We start from the raw sequence: 15,577 nt of genomic DNA on the forward strand, positions 1-15,577 counted from the left end.
ACAAGGGTATCCTCATGTGCATCCTGCAATGCAACGACCTGTAACGGAATGCCCGTCCTTGAGAACGCTCCCCACCAAGTGAACTTTGTAAGCGGCATGTCATCTGTGTCAATCCACTCTGGCGGAATGGCTACCTGTATCTGTTGTATCCTGAGTGCACTCCCTCTGAGGTGGCCAACTGCTAAAGATCTCTGATCCTCTGGAAGTCTCATAAAGGCCTGCCAAGCACCTACAGTAGAGGTAGGTCCCCTCTCCCATCTAGACCACTGCATATAATGTGACACTCCTAGTGGCTTAACATGATGATCCAAAATCGACTCATTCCACATGACTGACTGCCTTTGAATCTCTTCACGAGAAGTGGGTGGAACTCTGCGAAGTGTGTTTCTGAAGCAGTCCCAAGCTTTCAGAATAGGAACCATGAGAGAGGAAGGTGGGGATTTGAGATGGGCTGAAGTAAAGATCCATCTGCTGCTGTCCAACCAATCTCCCCCATGAGAAGGGGTGCAAGACTGAATGATGCGTGAGAAAAAATCCTTCCGGGGCTCTTGTCCAAGCATTAATCCACGTACTACAAACGTCTAGAGCAAGGCCATACTCTGCAAGCTCGGGTCAATAATATTGAGACCCCCTTCTCCTACGGGGAGAATGAGGGTCTCCCAAGCCACCCTGGATACAACATCTGAGGTGCCATCTAAACCGCTCCATAGGAAGTTCTTGATGGGTCTCATGAGCTGAACGATACAAACTCTAGATCTGCACCAACATGAGCAAGCAAACCAAGCAGTGGGAAAGCACACCCCCCCTGCTGAGGGGGAAACTCTGTCCTAGAAGATATGCTCCCCAACGTGGAGGGTACAAACTCCTCCTCTGCCTCAAACTCAGCCAAGTCTGCCAAAACTGAAAATGAATTCCTGTGAAGTACCTCAGGCACTGGAGTGCGAAGGAGTACCTCTTGCGCAAGAGTGCGAAGGAGCCCTATGGAAGGAGGAGTGGAACCAATAATCCCCTTACCTTTGTCAGGTGTAGACAGAGGTTGCAACAATTGCATGACCTCAGCCACAATTTTGTCACTCTCCTCAAGTAAAGCACGAGTCTCTGCAGAAAGGTTCTCCATAGATGAGCGCTCCTACATCTAAACAGGGTTAGGAGCAGTCTCATCTGCACATGGAACCAGGACAGGGATGTCTCCTACCTAAACAGACGGGTCCACCGTGGCCCCGTCAGTGGTAGCCTGAGGTACTGGCTCACCAACTCTAACAGGCACCCAATGAGGGATGACCAAAGCAGGACGTGCTGACTGTCCCGTCCGCGCTGTAGAAGTACCGGGACAAGAGGCTAATGGTCCTGGTTGTGAAGTCGAAGGTCTAGCAACATGTGAGGCGGTAGGAACTAGTCGTGAAGGAGGTCCAGGTCAGGTGAGGCTATGAGACGCACCCATGAATCTTTTTTGTCTTTTTCTTGGGCAATCTCAGGCAAAGTGCCCAAGGGTCCTGCAAATCCTACACTGATCCTATCTCCCTGCAATCTCGACTCTGTGTTTGAAGAAGGAGCCATCTGGACACTGAAGCATAATGTGGTCATCCGAGATGTTAGGGTCAAAGACAATGACCCTAACATGCGCTACCCCATCGGATCTGACTACCTCTACTGCTGAAGTAGGCATCTCAGGGAAAGGGGGGATCTCAGTAACCACTCCAATGGAATGTAGCAGTCAATGGTACACCTGAGGAAGGCCTGAAAATTTAATGAAGAGTGACATCGTCCGGTTGTCTTCCTTGAAAGGATCAAGCCCCAGTGAAAAAGGGATCAGAAAAATCATCCTGGAGCCCAGTGCTAGGGGACTATCCTGAAGCACTGTACGTGCTACCTCCAAAGAGTCAAAAACAATCTGGAAGAAACCTCACCCAAGCAGACGAACATCTGAGAAGTGCCCTGGGAGGTCTCCAGGTAGAGCGGCGAGCATCGAGTCCTTGGCTTGTAACCTAGAAGGGTGGGACCCATGGATGCGAGCAAAGAGCGAAGTCGAGCTCTTTTGCTCTGTATCTTTTTTGACTTGCTGCAACTCTTCTTTTGAGAAAATGATGGTTTTTGCGACCGTTGGAAGCGGCGAGGATTGACTGAAGATAGAACCATCGTCAATCAAGGTGAAAAGGCCGACGCGAACATAGTTGAACTCCATCCGACATAAAATGCTGAAAGGAAGAGGGTGAAGGCAGAGGAGAGTCCGAGATGAGGGTACAAGCAGAAGGAGGGTAAGGAGGGTGAAGAAGGGTGAGGGTGAGGATGAAGGGAGAACGAAGGGTGAAGATGAGGATGAAAGGAGAGGGGATGAAGGAGGAGGGGAGGGGAGAGGTAGGCTGAAAGGGAGGGAAAGGAAGTCAAGGAGGCGGGGGGAGGGGACGGGGGAGGCAGGCGAGGGGAGGGGGCTGCGGAGGCGAGGGGAGGAGGCGGGGGTAGGGACTGAGGGGGCGAGAGAAGGGAGCGGGGATAGAGAGCGGGGGAAGGGGGGGCGAAGGAGCAGGGGTAGAGGGCAGGGGTAGAGCGGGTAGAGGACGGGGGAGAGGGAATGAGAAGCCGGGGTAGGGGGCGGGGATAGAGGGACTGAGAGGTGGGGGTACGGGGCGAGGGAGAGGGGGCTGAGCAGCGAGGTAGCGGGCGAGGGTAGAGGGTGAGGGAAGGGCGCTGAGAAGGCAGGGGTAGGGAGGCAAGGAGGGGCTGAGGGAGAAGGGAGAGGTAAGGCAAGGAGGGGACTGAGAGGAGGGAGGAGAGAGGGGCGGAAAGGGAGGCAGGACGTGTCACCACAATGTAAATATCCTAAGTCAAAGTACAATTGACCATTTATCTGATCATAATTAAAGAGTTTTCATATGTGTTAATTATGGTCAAAGAGTTCTTTTGATGGTCAAAGAATTGACTACGGTCAAAGATACTTGACTCTGGTCAAGTAAGCCTGACTTTGATCAGGTAGACTTGGTTTATTACCAAGAGGGTTAACTGCAGCTAACCAGAGAACCACAGAGCTGACTACGGTCAGAGAGTGTTAACTGCGACCAACGAGACTTGGCATGCGCCAAAAGGGTTAACTACAGTTAACCAAGATGTACCAACTTCGGTTGGAGAGTTGTGCCAACTTCAGTTGGAGAGACTTGACTATAATTAAGGTGCCTCAACCCTTGGTCAAAGCCCCTTAATTATGATCAAGAGCGTTGACTTCGGTCAACCAAAGAATAAATATATTTTTTTATATTTGTTATGTGTGCACATGTGTTCGGTGGGGACGCCCACCGTGACCAGAATTAGTCCACGTGTGTTCTTTGCATGCAAAGCACTAACAATTAATGGGTGCCATGGTGGTGCGCTTTAATTAATTGTTGCACGTACTAGGAAGAGTTATTTTCCTAAGCGCTACGAGAGCCTAACAAGCATCTAGGAGGCGGTTCGTGTGACCAAGTGCTTCGAAGACTCCAGAATTGCCCTTAGTGGCATGTAATAGGACTTAGTCTAGATTTTAGACAAGTGGCATGTTGCCAATTTGAAATGAGCTTGAAGCTCTTGTAGTATGGATTCACGTTGGATTTTGTATCAGGCAACTCTACACTGAACTTTTGTGACAACTTTCTCTCTTCATGAATAAAAACCTTCGGGGGGGTCCAGCCCGACGATTGTCCTGGGCCCTAGTGTATCTATTGAGAGAGGGAGAGCAAATGAGAGTGTCTTTGCTGTCTTTTACGAAGGAGGTTTTGTAGCAAATGAAAGTGTAATTGCTGTCTTTCAAGAGCGAGAGGTTTTATATTGGTATCAAAGCCTGTTTTCGAGGCTTCTTCAAGCTTTGACAATCGGGCAGATAGAGCGTGAAGAGCACAAGCGATTGAGGTTACGCAGAGCTAGGCGCTAATGAATTTGAGACGAAAAATCTCTGCTTGAAGCCACCTTGATCGCACGCTTGTTGGTAGATGTGATGAGCGAAGCAAGGATTAGCATAGCAGCGCGGGTTCATGAGCAAAGGGAGAAAATGAAATGAACGAGAAGGAAGCAGTTCCGTTGACGGAAAGACTGACGCATAGATTCTGTTCACGTAGCAAGCACAAGTGACGGGATTTTATTCGGAGCTCCCGTTGTGAGAAGAATACCTTGTCCATCGTTTGGAGCCTCTGATGTTGTGCATCAAGTTGCGGGCGTTGATTCGCAATTGCTAGAAAGATGTAGAGAAGGTGCAAAGCAGAGGGTCTTGCCATCGTTCCAATTTCTGGCGACACAGACTGAGGCAATGCAGAGGCGTCTAGCCAGGCATTGACGTGGTACTCTACGTAGGAGTTGCTAAAGGAGAAGGGCACCGGCGCGATGCGCGACGTCGACCAGCCAAGCTAAGGTTTGAAACCTTGGGCTTACATGGCAGCCGGAAGGATCTTTACTGACGTGGCCAGGGTGTTCAGCCAGGGTGTACACGTGGCACACAAGCAAGTAGGCATGATGACGTGGTGCTGATACGTGCGAGCTGATGTTGCAGTGTACAGTTCAGGTCCTGACGTGGCAGTACATGTGGCAGCCAGACCAGATGCTGACGTGGCATTGACACGTGGCAGACAGGTAGCTGGTGTAGCAGACCCTGGGTTTATCTAACCTAGCCTTGGTTAGTAGACTGGTTAGAGGTCCAGTTAGTTGACCCAACCAGACCAGTCTGGTCACTGTAACCAGACTGTGACCAGTCCAGTTAGTCTAGTTGCAGACTAACCAGATCAGAACCAGTCAGTCTGGTTAGAGTAACCAGCCAGTTACTTCATCTAGTTACTGTCAACAACAAAAAAAACAGTTGCAGAGACAGTTCTGGCCATCAATTTTTTATCTATCTGTCAGACTTTTACTGTCAGAAAAGCAGCAGAAAAGCACAGAAATCAAAGATTTGCAGAAAAGAGAAAATGCATGCCTTTGAGCAGAGAAAAGAGGGAAAAACAGATGCATTTTGAAGTCATTTGCAGTAGCCAGAAAAGGGGCACACAGCTTTGAGTTTATGCCTTGAGTTGACAGACAGCCCGGCACTGGCATAAGTTGTGAATGCAAGACCCCTCTTGTTGAAGTAATTTTTCTCTTTGAAAAGCAAAGGCAGTGTGCATCAGTTGCATACACAGTCTGTGTGAGAAACTTGCAGATCTCAGACGAGTTGTAAGAAAATGGCTTCACAGCAGCATGCCCAATCATCCCATGAGGGAATGGCAGAGTCTAACCAGGTACAGCAGACTGAAGCTTTACAGATAAACAAAGAGAATGCCTACAGAGAGTTGATTACTCAGTTGGGAGAGGCAACAAGCGATCCTTTGTTTCGCAGGACAATACAACCTCTTTTTGAGGGAAAGCCAGAGAAGCCTCCCTCTGGAGCAGATCAGGAAGAAGTGGTGGTGAGCAAAAAGAGGAAAAGTGTAGGTCCTCTTCCCAAGAAGAAGGCGAAGCATCATCACAGTTTATCTAGTTTGTCTTCATCCTCGACATCACCTCCTTCTTCGGGATCTTCACAGTCAAAGAAGAAAAAGAAGAAGAAGAAGAAGAAGTCCAGTAGGAAGGCAGAGACTAAAGAATTCAAGGACGGTGGAAAGTCAGTAAGATTTGCCACTTACAATGGCCAATATGGCCAAGCTGAAAAGGCTATGCAGTTCATAAGGCAGTTTGATGCTGCCTTCAGCCTGGAAAAGTTGAGTGAGTCTTCAAAGTGCATATGGTTGGTTTACACTTGACCGGTACAGCCAGTGCATGGTAGATAGCTAAAACAGCCAACTATGTAGCCCCCAGGAAATGGAAGGACTTCAAGAAAGCTTTTTATAAACAGTTTATTCTCAAACAGTTTCGGGATCATGTCCTTCTGGGTTGGGAGAGCATTCATATGGAAGCACAAGATACAGTTGAGTCTTACAACCAGAAATTTTGGGACGCATACTTGCAGGTTTCGCCTTTCAAGAATACTTCTGACAAGACTCAACTCAGGAAGTACAGGGTAGGACTCACTCCAAAGATACAGGCCCAAGTGAACACCAAAGATATTAAAGAAATATCAGATCTCATGCATTCAGCCAATGTGGCTAGTCTCATGTACATGTAGGATCCTACTGGTGTGCCTTCACTACAGGCAGGGTTACCGAGGGATAAAAAGCCAGCGACCCCCAAGTTTGAAACGAGAGAGTTTCCCAAGGCTCAGAAGAGGGGATTACAACCTCAGAAGCCAAGGGGAAACCAGGTGCAAAAGCTCTATAAGGGAAGAGCACAGTTTACCCCTGAACAGATTGAAACTTTCAGGAAAGAGGTTAAATCCTTCACGTGCGACAAAGAGGGGCATGTGGCTGCCTAGTGCCCAGAAAAGCCTTTAACTTCGAAGGCAAAAGAGGCAGAGAAGCCACGGGGACTGCAAAAGCCAATGGCATGAGGAATTCCTGACATACTGGGTCATGTTTCAAACCCAAAAGAACGAGAATTGTTGCTATCATGGGGCAAAGTCAAAGACAAGCAAGCGCTGATTTTATTTGATCCAGGGGCTTCTGATATCTTCATATCAGAGGACCTAGCCCTGAGGCTGGGAATAAAGACGGAGAAGTTGGGCAGGGCTTTGGATGCCGATTAGGTGTTTTGTGGGAACCTTGTGCCAGTCACTCCCTTGATAGGGAAGCTTTGTCTTCATGTATAGAGTTATGTGGATCAGGAAGACTTCTTCATTTCTCCACTGAAACATCATGATGTAGTCTTGGGTATGCCTTGGTTTCATTGCAACGCAGTGAAGTTGACTCTTCTTGAAAGAGTGCTGAGTTTGTACATAAGGGCAAAGTACATCGTGTGGTTGCTAGGATAGAGGGGAAACTATTCTCATTGTATCAAATAGTTCTGTTGGAAAAGAAATAAAGTCTACAGTTTCAGCTTACATGATTTTTGTAAAAAAAAGAGATGTGGAAATGCATGCTGAAATAAGTGCGGCAGATCCGAATAAATTTCAGTTTCTTGAAAATTTTAAAGATTGCTTTTCTAACACTTTGCCAGGGGAGCTACCCCCTGAGAGACCTAAGGATCATAGCATAGAATTCATTCCTGGCAGTGAGCCACCCAATAGGCCCCCATACAGAGTTAGTGCAACTCAGCGAGAAGAGATTATGACTCAGGTGCAGGACTACTTGTCCAAGGGGCTGATTCAGCCCAGTTCTTCTCCTTTTTGTTCCCTTGTACTGCTAGTATAGAAGAAAGATGGTTCATTCCGTATGTGCGTCGATTACCGCGCACTAAACAAAATGACCATCAAGAATAGATTCCCTATTCCGCGCATTGATGATGTGCTGGATCAGTTAAATGGAGCTTCAGTTTTCAGCAAGATAGACTTAAAGAGTGGCTATCACCAAGTGAGATACAACCTCAGGATGTGCACAAGACAATGTTCCGCACTACTTTTGGGGTGTATGAATATCTGGTGATGCCTTTTGGATTGACAATAGGATGATGGATCGTATCTTCCGACCCTACAGACAGTTCACTGGTACCTTCTTCGATGACATAATTGTCTTTTCTAAGTCCAAAGAAGAGCACAAGGAACATCTTGCTATAGTGTTTCAATAGCTGAGACATAATCAGCTCTATGCAAACAGCAAGAAAAGTGAATTCTTCCTGGAAGAAATCACTTACTTGGGGCATATAATATCCAAAGATGGGATACGGATGGATTCGGCAAAGATCCGTGCCATTCAGAAATGGCCAGAGCTGAAAACTGTCCATGAAATTCGAAGTTTCCTAGGCCTGTGTTCTTACTACAGAAGATTTATCAAGCATTTCGCAGATATAGCCGCTCCGCTCCACTCCACGATCTTACTAAGAAAAATACAACTTTCATATGGGGAATTCCTCAAAAGACAGCATTTCATCACACTCAAAGAGAGGCTGACCACAGAGCCAATCTTAATAGTTCCAGATTTGTATAAGCCATTTGATGTGGATTGTGATGCTTGTGGGGAATGTGTTGGGGCTGCATTGCATCAAAATGGTCATGTAGTGGCCTATGAGAGCAGAGACTCCGAGATGTAGAGAGATAACTGGGAATCTATGAGAAAGAGTTATTGGCTGTAATTCATGCCATCCATATATGGAAGCATTATCTTTTGGGTGCAAATTTTACAGTTAAGATAGATCACCAAAGTCTGAAATACTTTTTGACTCAGACAAAGCTTTCCGAGAAGCATATGAAATGGGCAAATATGTTGTCAATGTATCATTTTCAGATTGTCCATACTCTAGGAGTTTGGAACAGAGTAGCAGATGCTTTGTCTTGAAGACCCCAGGTCAACAATGTGACTATTGCTTATCATAAGGACCTGGAAGATATGAGGGAACAATATGCTAATGATGCAGATTTTGGTGAGATTTTACAGCAAATGCAAGAGGGGCAGTCCACCAGTCACTTTTCCCTGAAAGATGGGTATTTAATGAAAGATGACTGCCTATTCATCACCTAAGAGATGAGGAAAAAGATTTTGGAGAAATGCCATGCACCTCCCTATGCTGGACATAGAGGAATTACAGCAGAAACTCAAGCACTAGAGAGGTATTTCTTTTGGCCAGGGCTGCGGAAAGATATACATCAGTTTGTTACTGAATGCCTTACGTGTCAGAAAGTGCAGTATGATAGACGGAAGGCCCCTGGCCTAGTTATGCCTCTTCCCGTGCCTCAAGCACCGTGGGAAAGTATTGCAATGGACTTCATTTTTGATCTGCCAAGATCAAAGTCAGGGAATGATGGGATTTAGACTATCATTGATAGATTCAGCAAGCAAGCTCATTTCATTCTAGTTCGCAAAACCATAAAGGCAGATCATATGGCTAAGCTTTTCATGGCACAAAACTTTAAGCACCATGGTATGCCTAAGTCCATTGTCAATGATCGAGATCCTAGAATGACCAGTCTATTCTAGAGAGCTTGATTTGATGATATGGGGACGAATCTGAATTTTTATTCTTCTTTCCATCCCCACGCAAATGGTCAAAGTGAAGTAGCAAATTCTACAGCATTGGATATGCTGAAATGCTACGTGGGTGACCAAGGTTCTGACTGGGAAAAGTACCTACCATTGGTAGAGTTTGCTTACAATAATACAGTACACAGCTCTACAGGGAAAGCCCCCTTTGAGGTCATTTATGGGAGAGGTCATTTATGGGAAGGTGATTCTGCCACCTTATCCTGAGGACCAAGGATGAAATATTTGCAGCTAATCGATTTGTGAGATACCTCCAGACAGCTTACAGCCAAGTCTGGACAACAATTGAAAGGTCTCAAGAGAAGCATAAAAGAGCTGCAGATAAGCATACGAGACACTTAAATCTCAAGAAAGGGGATTGGATACTTTTAAAGTTCAAGAAAGTTAGGCTCCGCAAGTTTAAAGGCAAACAGAAAGTATATGCAAAGTTATCTTCCAGATATTATGGCCCTTTCAGGGTTAGAAAAAGAATAAATGAGGTTGCATACAGGTTGGCATTGCCACAGCATTGGAGGATTCACAATGCATTCCATGTGAGTCTTCTAAAGAAATTCCAGGGGCCAGAGCGTACAGAGCCAATATCAGAGGATCCACCAGAAATAGATGAGCTAGAGGAGGTCCTTCAACCAGAGCAGATTGTGTACCATACTGTACGCAAAGGCCCTCAAGGCAAGGAGTTTTACAGGTATCTTGTAAAATTCAAGAATTATACGGCATTGGATGCCATGTGGATGGATGAAAACATGTTGTCCGATCATCCACAACTTTTGGATGTTTATAAGGAAGCTCTTCAGTTGAGGTCAACTGAATAGAAGCCGAGGGGATGTCACCACAATGTAAATATCCTAAGTCAAAGTACAGTTGACCATTTATCTGATCATAATTAAAGAGTTTTCATATGTATTAATTATGGTCAAAGAGTTCTTTTAATGGTCAAAGAATTGACTACGGTCCAAGATACTTGACTCTGGTTAAGTAAGCCTGACTTTGGTCGGGGAGACTTGGTTTATTACCAAGAGGTTTAACTACGGTTAACCAGAGAACAACAGAACTGACTACCGTCAGAGAGTGTTGACTTCGGTCAACGAGACTTGGCATGCGCCAAGAGGGTTAACTACGGTTAACCAAGATGTGCCAACTTTGGTTGGAGAGACTTGACTGATGTGCCAACTTCGGTTGGATAGACTTGACTATAATTAAGGTGCCTCGACCCTTGGTCAAAGCCCCTTAATTATGATCACGAGCATTGACTTCAGTCAACCAGAGAATAAATATATATTTTTATATTTGTTATGTGTGCACATGTGTTCAGTGGGGATGCCCACTGTGACTAGAATTAGTCCATAATGTGTTATTTGCATGCAAAGCGATAACAATTAATGGGTACCATGGTGTGGCCAAGTGCTTCGAAGACTCCAGAATTGCCCTTAACTTCTTTTTGTGAAATCTATTTCTTTTCATATCACAAGAAACAGTCCCCAAGAAGGGGACATGTAATTACGACATGAGAAGATCTCATAATATGTCAAGAAAACAAGATCAAGATCCTGCACATGCAGGCAGTCACATAAGGATTGCCATAGGAGATGCTTGGAAGAAGTGGTACTTAGCCAAGGATGGATCAAATGAAAGAAAAGATCAAAACCCTACCTGTCAAGGTGACACCAAACAGCCAAAATAGCTTGCCTAAGCGAGCACTAGGGAAACGGGCTCAAAGTCATTGCTGTAGCATAAACAAGATATCATGAGATTTGGGGAAATACCAAAATAAATGGGGCATAGACTCCCGCAAGAACAGACATCAGTGACAAGTGGCAAGTTCGCAGTGAGCCAAATGGAAGAACCCCCAGCAGAACTTGCCACAAAACTCGCGGGAGTTTGCAAGCCCATATTTGTTGTTGCAACCTTTTCCTCCACCACCAAGAAGTACATGTTATGGAACCGAAATCCACGGAGGAGGCAGCAAAACCTTATGCGATGAAGCAACAGTGACATCATTTAACAGCAACAAACGACAAGCATGATCATCCAATTGAAGTGCCTTGTCCTTGAGGTGGTCTATAATCTCAAGTTCAGGCACTGGCTGAAAACCATAAAGCATCTGCCATAGGGGTCTATAATGCTGTCCCAAGCCATACTATCTTACCGCTGCTGGAAAAGATAGGACCGTACCGGCATCATTAAGCACACCACCTACAAGGCATGGATCAAAAAGAAAAAGATTTGTAGGAACCTGCAATGCCAATGGTTGCATAAACACCTTTGACCAATGGAGGCACTCAGCATGCAAAGAGCTCCAGCAAGAGAATCCCTGCCTTTCCATTTCAGATGACAGAGTATGTGCTTCTAATCTGCTAGTAACAAAAGGACAGCCCTTAATCCTACCATCAATGTGAAGCAAGAGAAGATCCCATCAGGTAAGCTGCCAGCAACCAAAGGCTGCAGTAGAAAAATGTAAAGGAAAATGTTGCATCATGTATACTCAATGTGCATGAACTGAATTATCATTTCTGCCTTATGAAGGTGCACGTGAATATGTAGAGTATTCAATCCCATGCGTCACGTAGCAGGTTTGGATCACGTTTACGTGGTGCACACACACCACCACCCAAAACACACACACGCATGCACACTTTTTTGGGTAAAAAACACACATGCACGCACAACAAAGCCAAATAAATCTCATACACACAATCTTGATTTCTTTCTTGATCATAATCAGTAACTGCAATAAGGACTTAATCTGAGACAGCAATAAGCTATGGACACATAAAATTGGAAGTAAATTGAATAAAAGATTCTCACACAAACCTCAACAAAGTATGACAATCCAAAAGTGTAAGCACGCACAGTGTCGATACGCTGGATTTGGTTACTGTGAGTAAGGGCTAAGTATGTTAATTTCTGCATCATCTCTGGGGGTGCCCCTTTTCCAATTAGAGACACTGCCACAATAAAGAAATGAAGTTGAGGATTCAATACCAAGGTCCAAGTAACACTGATCTGTGGCACGTTTCCAATTAAGAGACGAAAATGAAATTGACATAAACTTCATAACAAGGTTAATATAGATGAAGAAGAAAAATGGGTTTGCATTATCTAGCTGTCATCAGCTGTTTCAATAGTCATTCTTCTTTCCTTAAAATTCCCAGAGCTCAAAGCTGGAACTTGCTATTTAGGCATTTACTGTCTTTATTCTGTAGTCTCGCCATCATTGTTTTGCAGTCTCGTCTTTTGTGTTATCAAATTTCAGCTTGCATCAGATGCTCAATCATGCTTCATCACATTGTGATTGTCAAAAAGTACACTACCAAAGACTTTTTGTGCATGCATTTGTGTGTGTTAATGAGTGTTCTCAGCTCCAGGCTAGGGTGACAAAATGTGATGCAGATTACATTGAAAAGTGTCCTTCCCCGTCCAATAGTCCATGATGTTCACGTTGAATTCTTCTTATGACCCAATTTACTTTTTTCATTGAAGAAAAGAGGAGGAAAATTTGTGTATGGAAGACTGGAGTGGTGCTGAAAAACACTTTGAGGTGCTAGTTATATGTTGCCTCATGTAGGGTGAGAAATTGAAAGGGCATATTGTTCCAATAGAAGAAAGAGTAGCAAAAGCATTTGCTGGGACAACAAACATTATGAAGACCTATCCACAAAGGACAAAAGAGCTATTATCAAACTGTGAGCTTGATGACGACATTGTACATGCCACAAGTATCATTGAAGTAGGGCCAAACTTGGACCACCAAGCTTGGACAATCCTCAATATAAACCAACAAGCTTGGACAATCATCAAAGCCCAGCTTGGACAATCATCAAAGTGGGCTTTACTATAAGTTCAGAATAATATGCACAAGGCAGTGACCAAGACAACCGATGAGAACATAGAGCTAAAGTTACCAAAGAGCACTGCTTCATTAGCTCCAAATAAAGATTAAGTGTGCATGTGTCAAGCTTAATGCAAGGTTACAACGCATTGGGGACAGAAGGTCACTGGGCTATGGAACCTGATCGACCATGCATCAAATTTACCAGATGGACTGTGCTAATTATACTGAGGATGTGATTTGGAGTCTGGTGGCTGGAGCTGGAGGCAGTAACGTCAGTTGCACTGACTCCGCACTGCACAGACAAGTCGAAGACAGACACTCAAGAAATCAAGGCATGGATAGAAGCAGATGGAGACCTTAGATGCTAGTTTCGCTCAGATGCTGGACGCAGTTATGCCCTCAAAAAACATGGCTGCATTGAAAGGGAAGAAAATTTTCATGAATGAGCTACAATGCCAATGACAAACAGACAGGAATGCATGAAGCAAGTATAAGAAGCTAGAAGAAAAGGCACACAGCAGCTGATACAGTACAAGTTTTGAGTGTTCCACAAAGTGCCTGGAGCCAGATGAAGATACCACAGAAAACTTCGTTGTTGCTAAGGTCACGCAGGAAGTGGAATAAATACAATCTGTAGGGTAAGAGAAGATGCCCTGGTAGGCACGAATCTGAAAGATGCATATTCTACGGTAAAATTGGTCAATCTCCTGAGCTCATTTAAGGACATTTTGGACTGGGGTTATCAGGATATTAAAGGGGTGGATCCAAGAATCTACTAGCATCACATCAACCTGAAGCACGAAGCCATTCCCGGACGCCAGCAGCATTATCGGATGAACCCTCATTATGCATTGAAAGTCAAAGTGGAGATTGACAAACTGTTAAAAGTGGGATTTGTCTTCCAAGTAGATAAGATCACCTAGTTATCCCTGATCATTATTGTGGCCAAGAAAAACGGTAAATTGTGAGTGTGCATGGAAAAATTGCAAGTGTGCATGGACTATCTAAAGTTGAATGCACAGACCAAGATTGATCTGTTGATTCAGATTCAACCCTGGACGCTGTGGCCAAGAATGAGATGTACTCTTTCCTCGATGGATTCTGTGGGTAGGTCCAGTTGGCAGCGGATGATAAGCATAAAACGGCCTTTGTGTCAAAGTGGGGGACTCCACTAAATAGGTGCCAAGAGATTTTCAACAAGTAGCTCACCTCCTTCGTCCGGTCTTCCACAACTTTCGTGCATATAGGATGCACCAGGATCCTTTCACACATTTGACCAAGTGCCTATTCAAAGTGTTGACGGTCCAGTCTGTGCCTCACTCCGGCAAAATGCACCTTTGCTGTGAAAAGTGGGATCCTCTTGGGACACAAAAAAATTTGAAATAATTCAGGATCTGCATCTGCTTCAGAATTTGAAGCAACTACACTGATTTCTAGGATAGGTCCGGTGGCAGAAAGGTTCCTACATTACTTAGCTCAACAATGGTATTACCCCATGCACCTATCCAAGATAACATCCAAGACCCTTACAACCAAGAGCTATATAGTAATGTATGCAATGTACCTTTATGAAAACTACTCCTAGTTTATTAGTCTGGTCTATTTTATTTCCTCATATCTCAGTTTCATATATAACCTAGGAGTTGTACATACATGTGTAACTATTCGATAGAGCTTTCCAGTTGAGTCAAGCTCTCTTGTGGAATACACTCTCATGTCTTGCGTTCCACTTTGTAACTCTCCAACACCTTGGTATCAAAGCAAGGTTTTCCCTTGGCCGTGACTGCTCCATTGCATAGTTCTAGCACCTGTCCTGCTTCAACTTGTGGTCATTCGAGCTCAGTTTGTGGATACATTTTGTGGGTTCATTCGTGGTCCCTTCTGCCCGAGTTTGTGCACATTAATGCTTTAGAGAGGGCCGATTCCATTTCGTGGCCTGTTTGTGCTCATTTGCTACAAGAAACCAAAGGCAATTAAAGGTGAGTTCAGTTCAGTTCAGACATTACATTTTGTGGCTCTTTGTGGCCACTTTGAGCAGCAAATCGTGGACACTTACTGAAATAAATTGGGGCATATAATCAATATTTCCGGCATCTCACAGCTCGTTTTTGAGGTCCAGCAGTTCGTGAGCAGCAAGCACCACTTCGTGGATATTTTTCCCATGTTTCTGATTCATTTTTGCTGCCGTCTACAGTTTGTGGTGTTCCCTTTCACATTCATAGCACTCCTTTTTTACAGTTCAAGGCTGTTCCTTCACTTCTTAGGTTAGTTTTGCAAGTTTGTGACTGTTTTAGTTTATTTCCAGCCCACAAATATCCTACCCCTTCAGTTGGAGCTGTTCTCTTTCTGATTTGAGGTCATTTTCTGTATCTGTGATCAGTTTCAGTTGGGGTTTGCATCGCAGGAGCAACAATTGTTACCCACTACAAAACTGTGAAGGGCACATTGCAAATTTGGGGCGACTAATTTGTGGACAGTTTTTGGCAGCGAAGCAGATTGCATTTAAGACTTAAGTTTGTGTTTTTCCATTGATTTATTTTTTGGTGTTCGCTGCACATACCAGACATGTCTCTTTCAGGTAGCTTGGGGATGTTGACCGAGGGTGAGAAGTTGGATGGATCCAACCATTCTCTGTGGTCTTTCATGCTTTAAAATATCTTGTTGGGAAAGGACTGTAGGACATTGTTCAAAGGATGAAGTAAGGCATCATGTTCCAGTTGTTGCCAGCATGCCAAGCAGTCAGGTCTCATCT

At 44.7% G+C, this 15,577-nt stretch overlaps 2 protein-coding genes across 7 annotated transcripts in view; one reads left to right on the forward strand and one right to left on the reverse strand.

Moving 5' to 3' along the window:
* LOC147893537 (metal tolerance protein 4-like) overlaps window positions 1–15,577 on the reverse strand; it is a 148,075-nt gene that overhangs the window by 4,390 nt on the left and 128,108 nt on the right. For 5 of the 6 annotated variants that reach the window (XM_087385692.1, XM_087385689.1, XM_087385690.1 and 2 more), the window contains one exon: window positions 11,805–11,938. In XM_087385692.1, the coding sequence (XP_087241818.1) occupies window positions 11,805–11,938 (134 nt within the window). The remainder of the gene's footprint in view (window positions 1–11,804; window positions 11,939–15,577) is intronic. The other variant, XM_087385688.1, reaches the window with a different exon arrangement.
* LOC147893538 (uncharacterized) lies at window positions 1,278–9,805 on the forward strand. The gene is made up of 2 exons (XM_087385634.1): window positions 1,278–1,418; window positions 9,251–9,805. The coding sequence occupies exons 1-2, from the start codon at window positions 1,278–1,280 to the stop codon at window positions 9,803–9,805; spliced, it is 696 nt and encodes a 231-aa protein (XP_087241760.1).

Source organism: Dipteris shenzhenensis, chromosome 15 (assembly GCF_047967505.1).
Source record: "Dipteris shenzhenensis isolate YYH24624 ecotype China chromosome 15, Dip_SZ_1.0, whole genome shotgun sequence".
In the NCBI taxonomy this organism is placed as follows: Eukaryota; Viridiplantae; Streptophyta; class Polypodiopsida; order Gleicheniales; family Dipteridaceae; genus Dipteris; species Dipteris shenzhenensis.

Bases quoted from the DNA above. Each gene is read 5' to 3' on its own strand.
- LOC147893538 (XM_087385634.1), top strand. From the start codon at position 1,278: ATGACCAAAGCAGGACGTGCTGACTGTCCCGTCCGCGCTGTAGAAGTA. The intron at 1,419-9,250 runs GTGAGGCTATGA...AGATACCTCCAG, and splicing joins GTGAAGGAGGTCCAGGTCAG to ACAGCTTACAGCCAAGTCTG.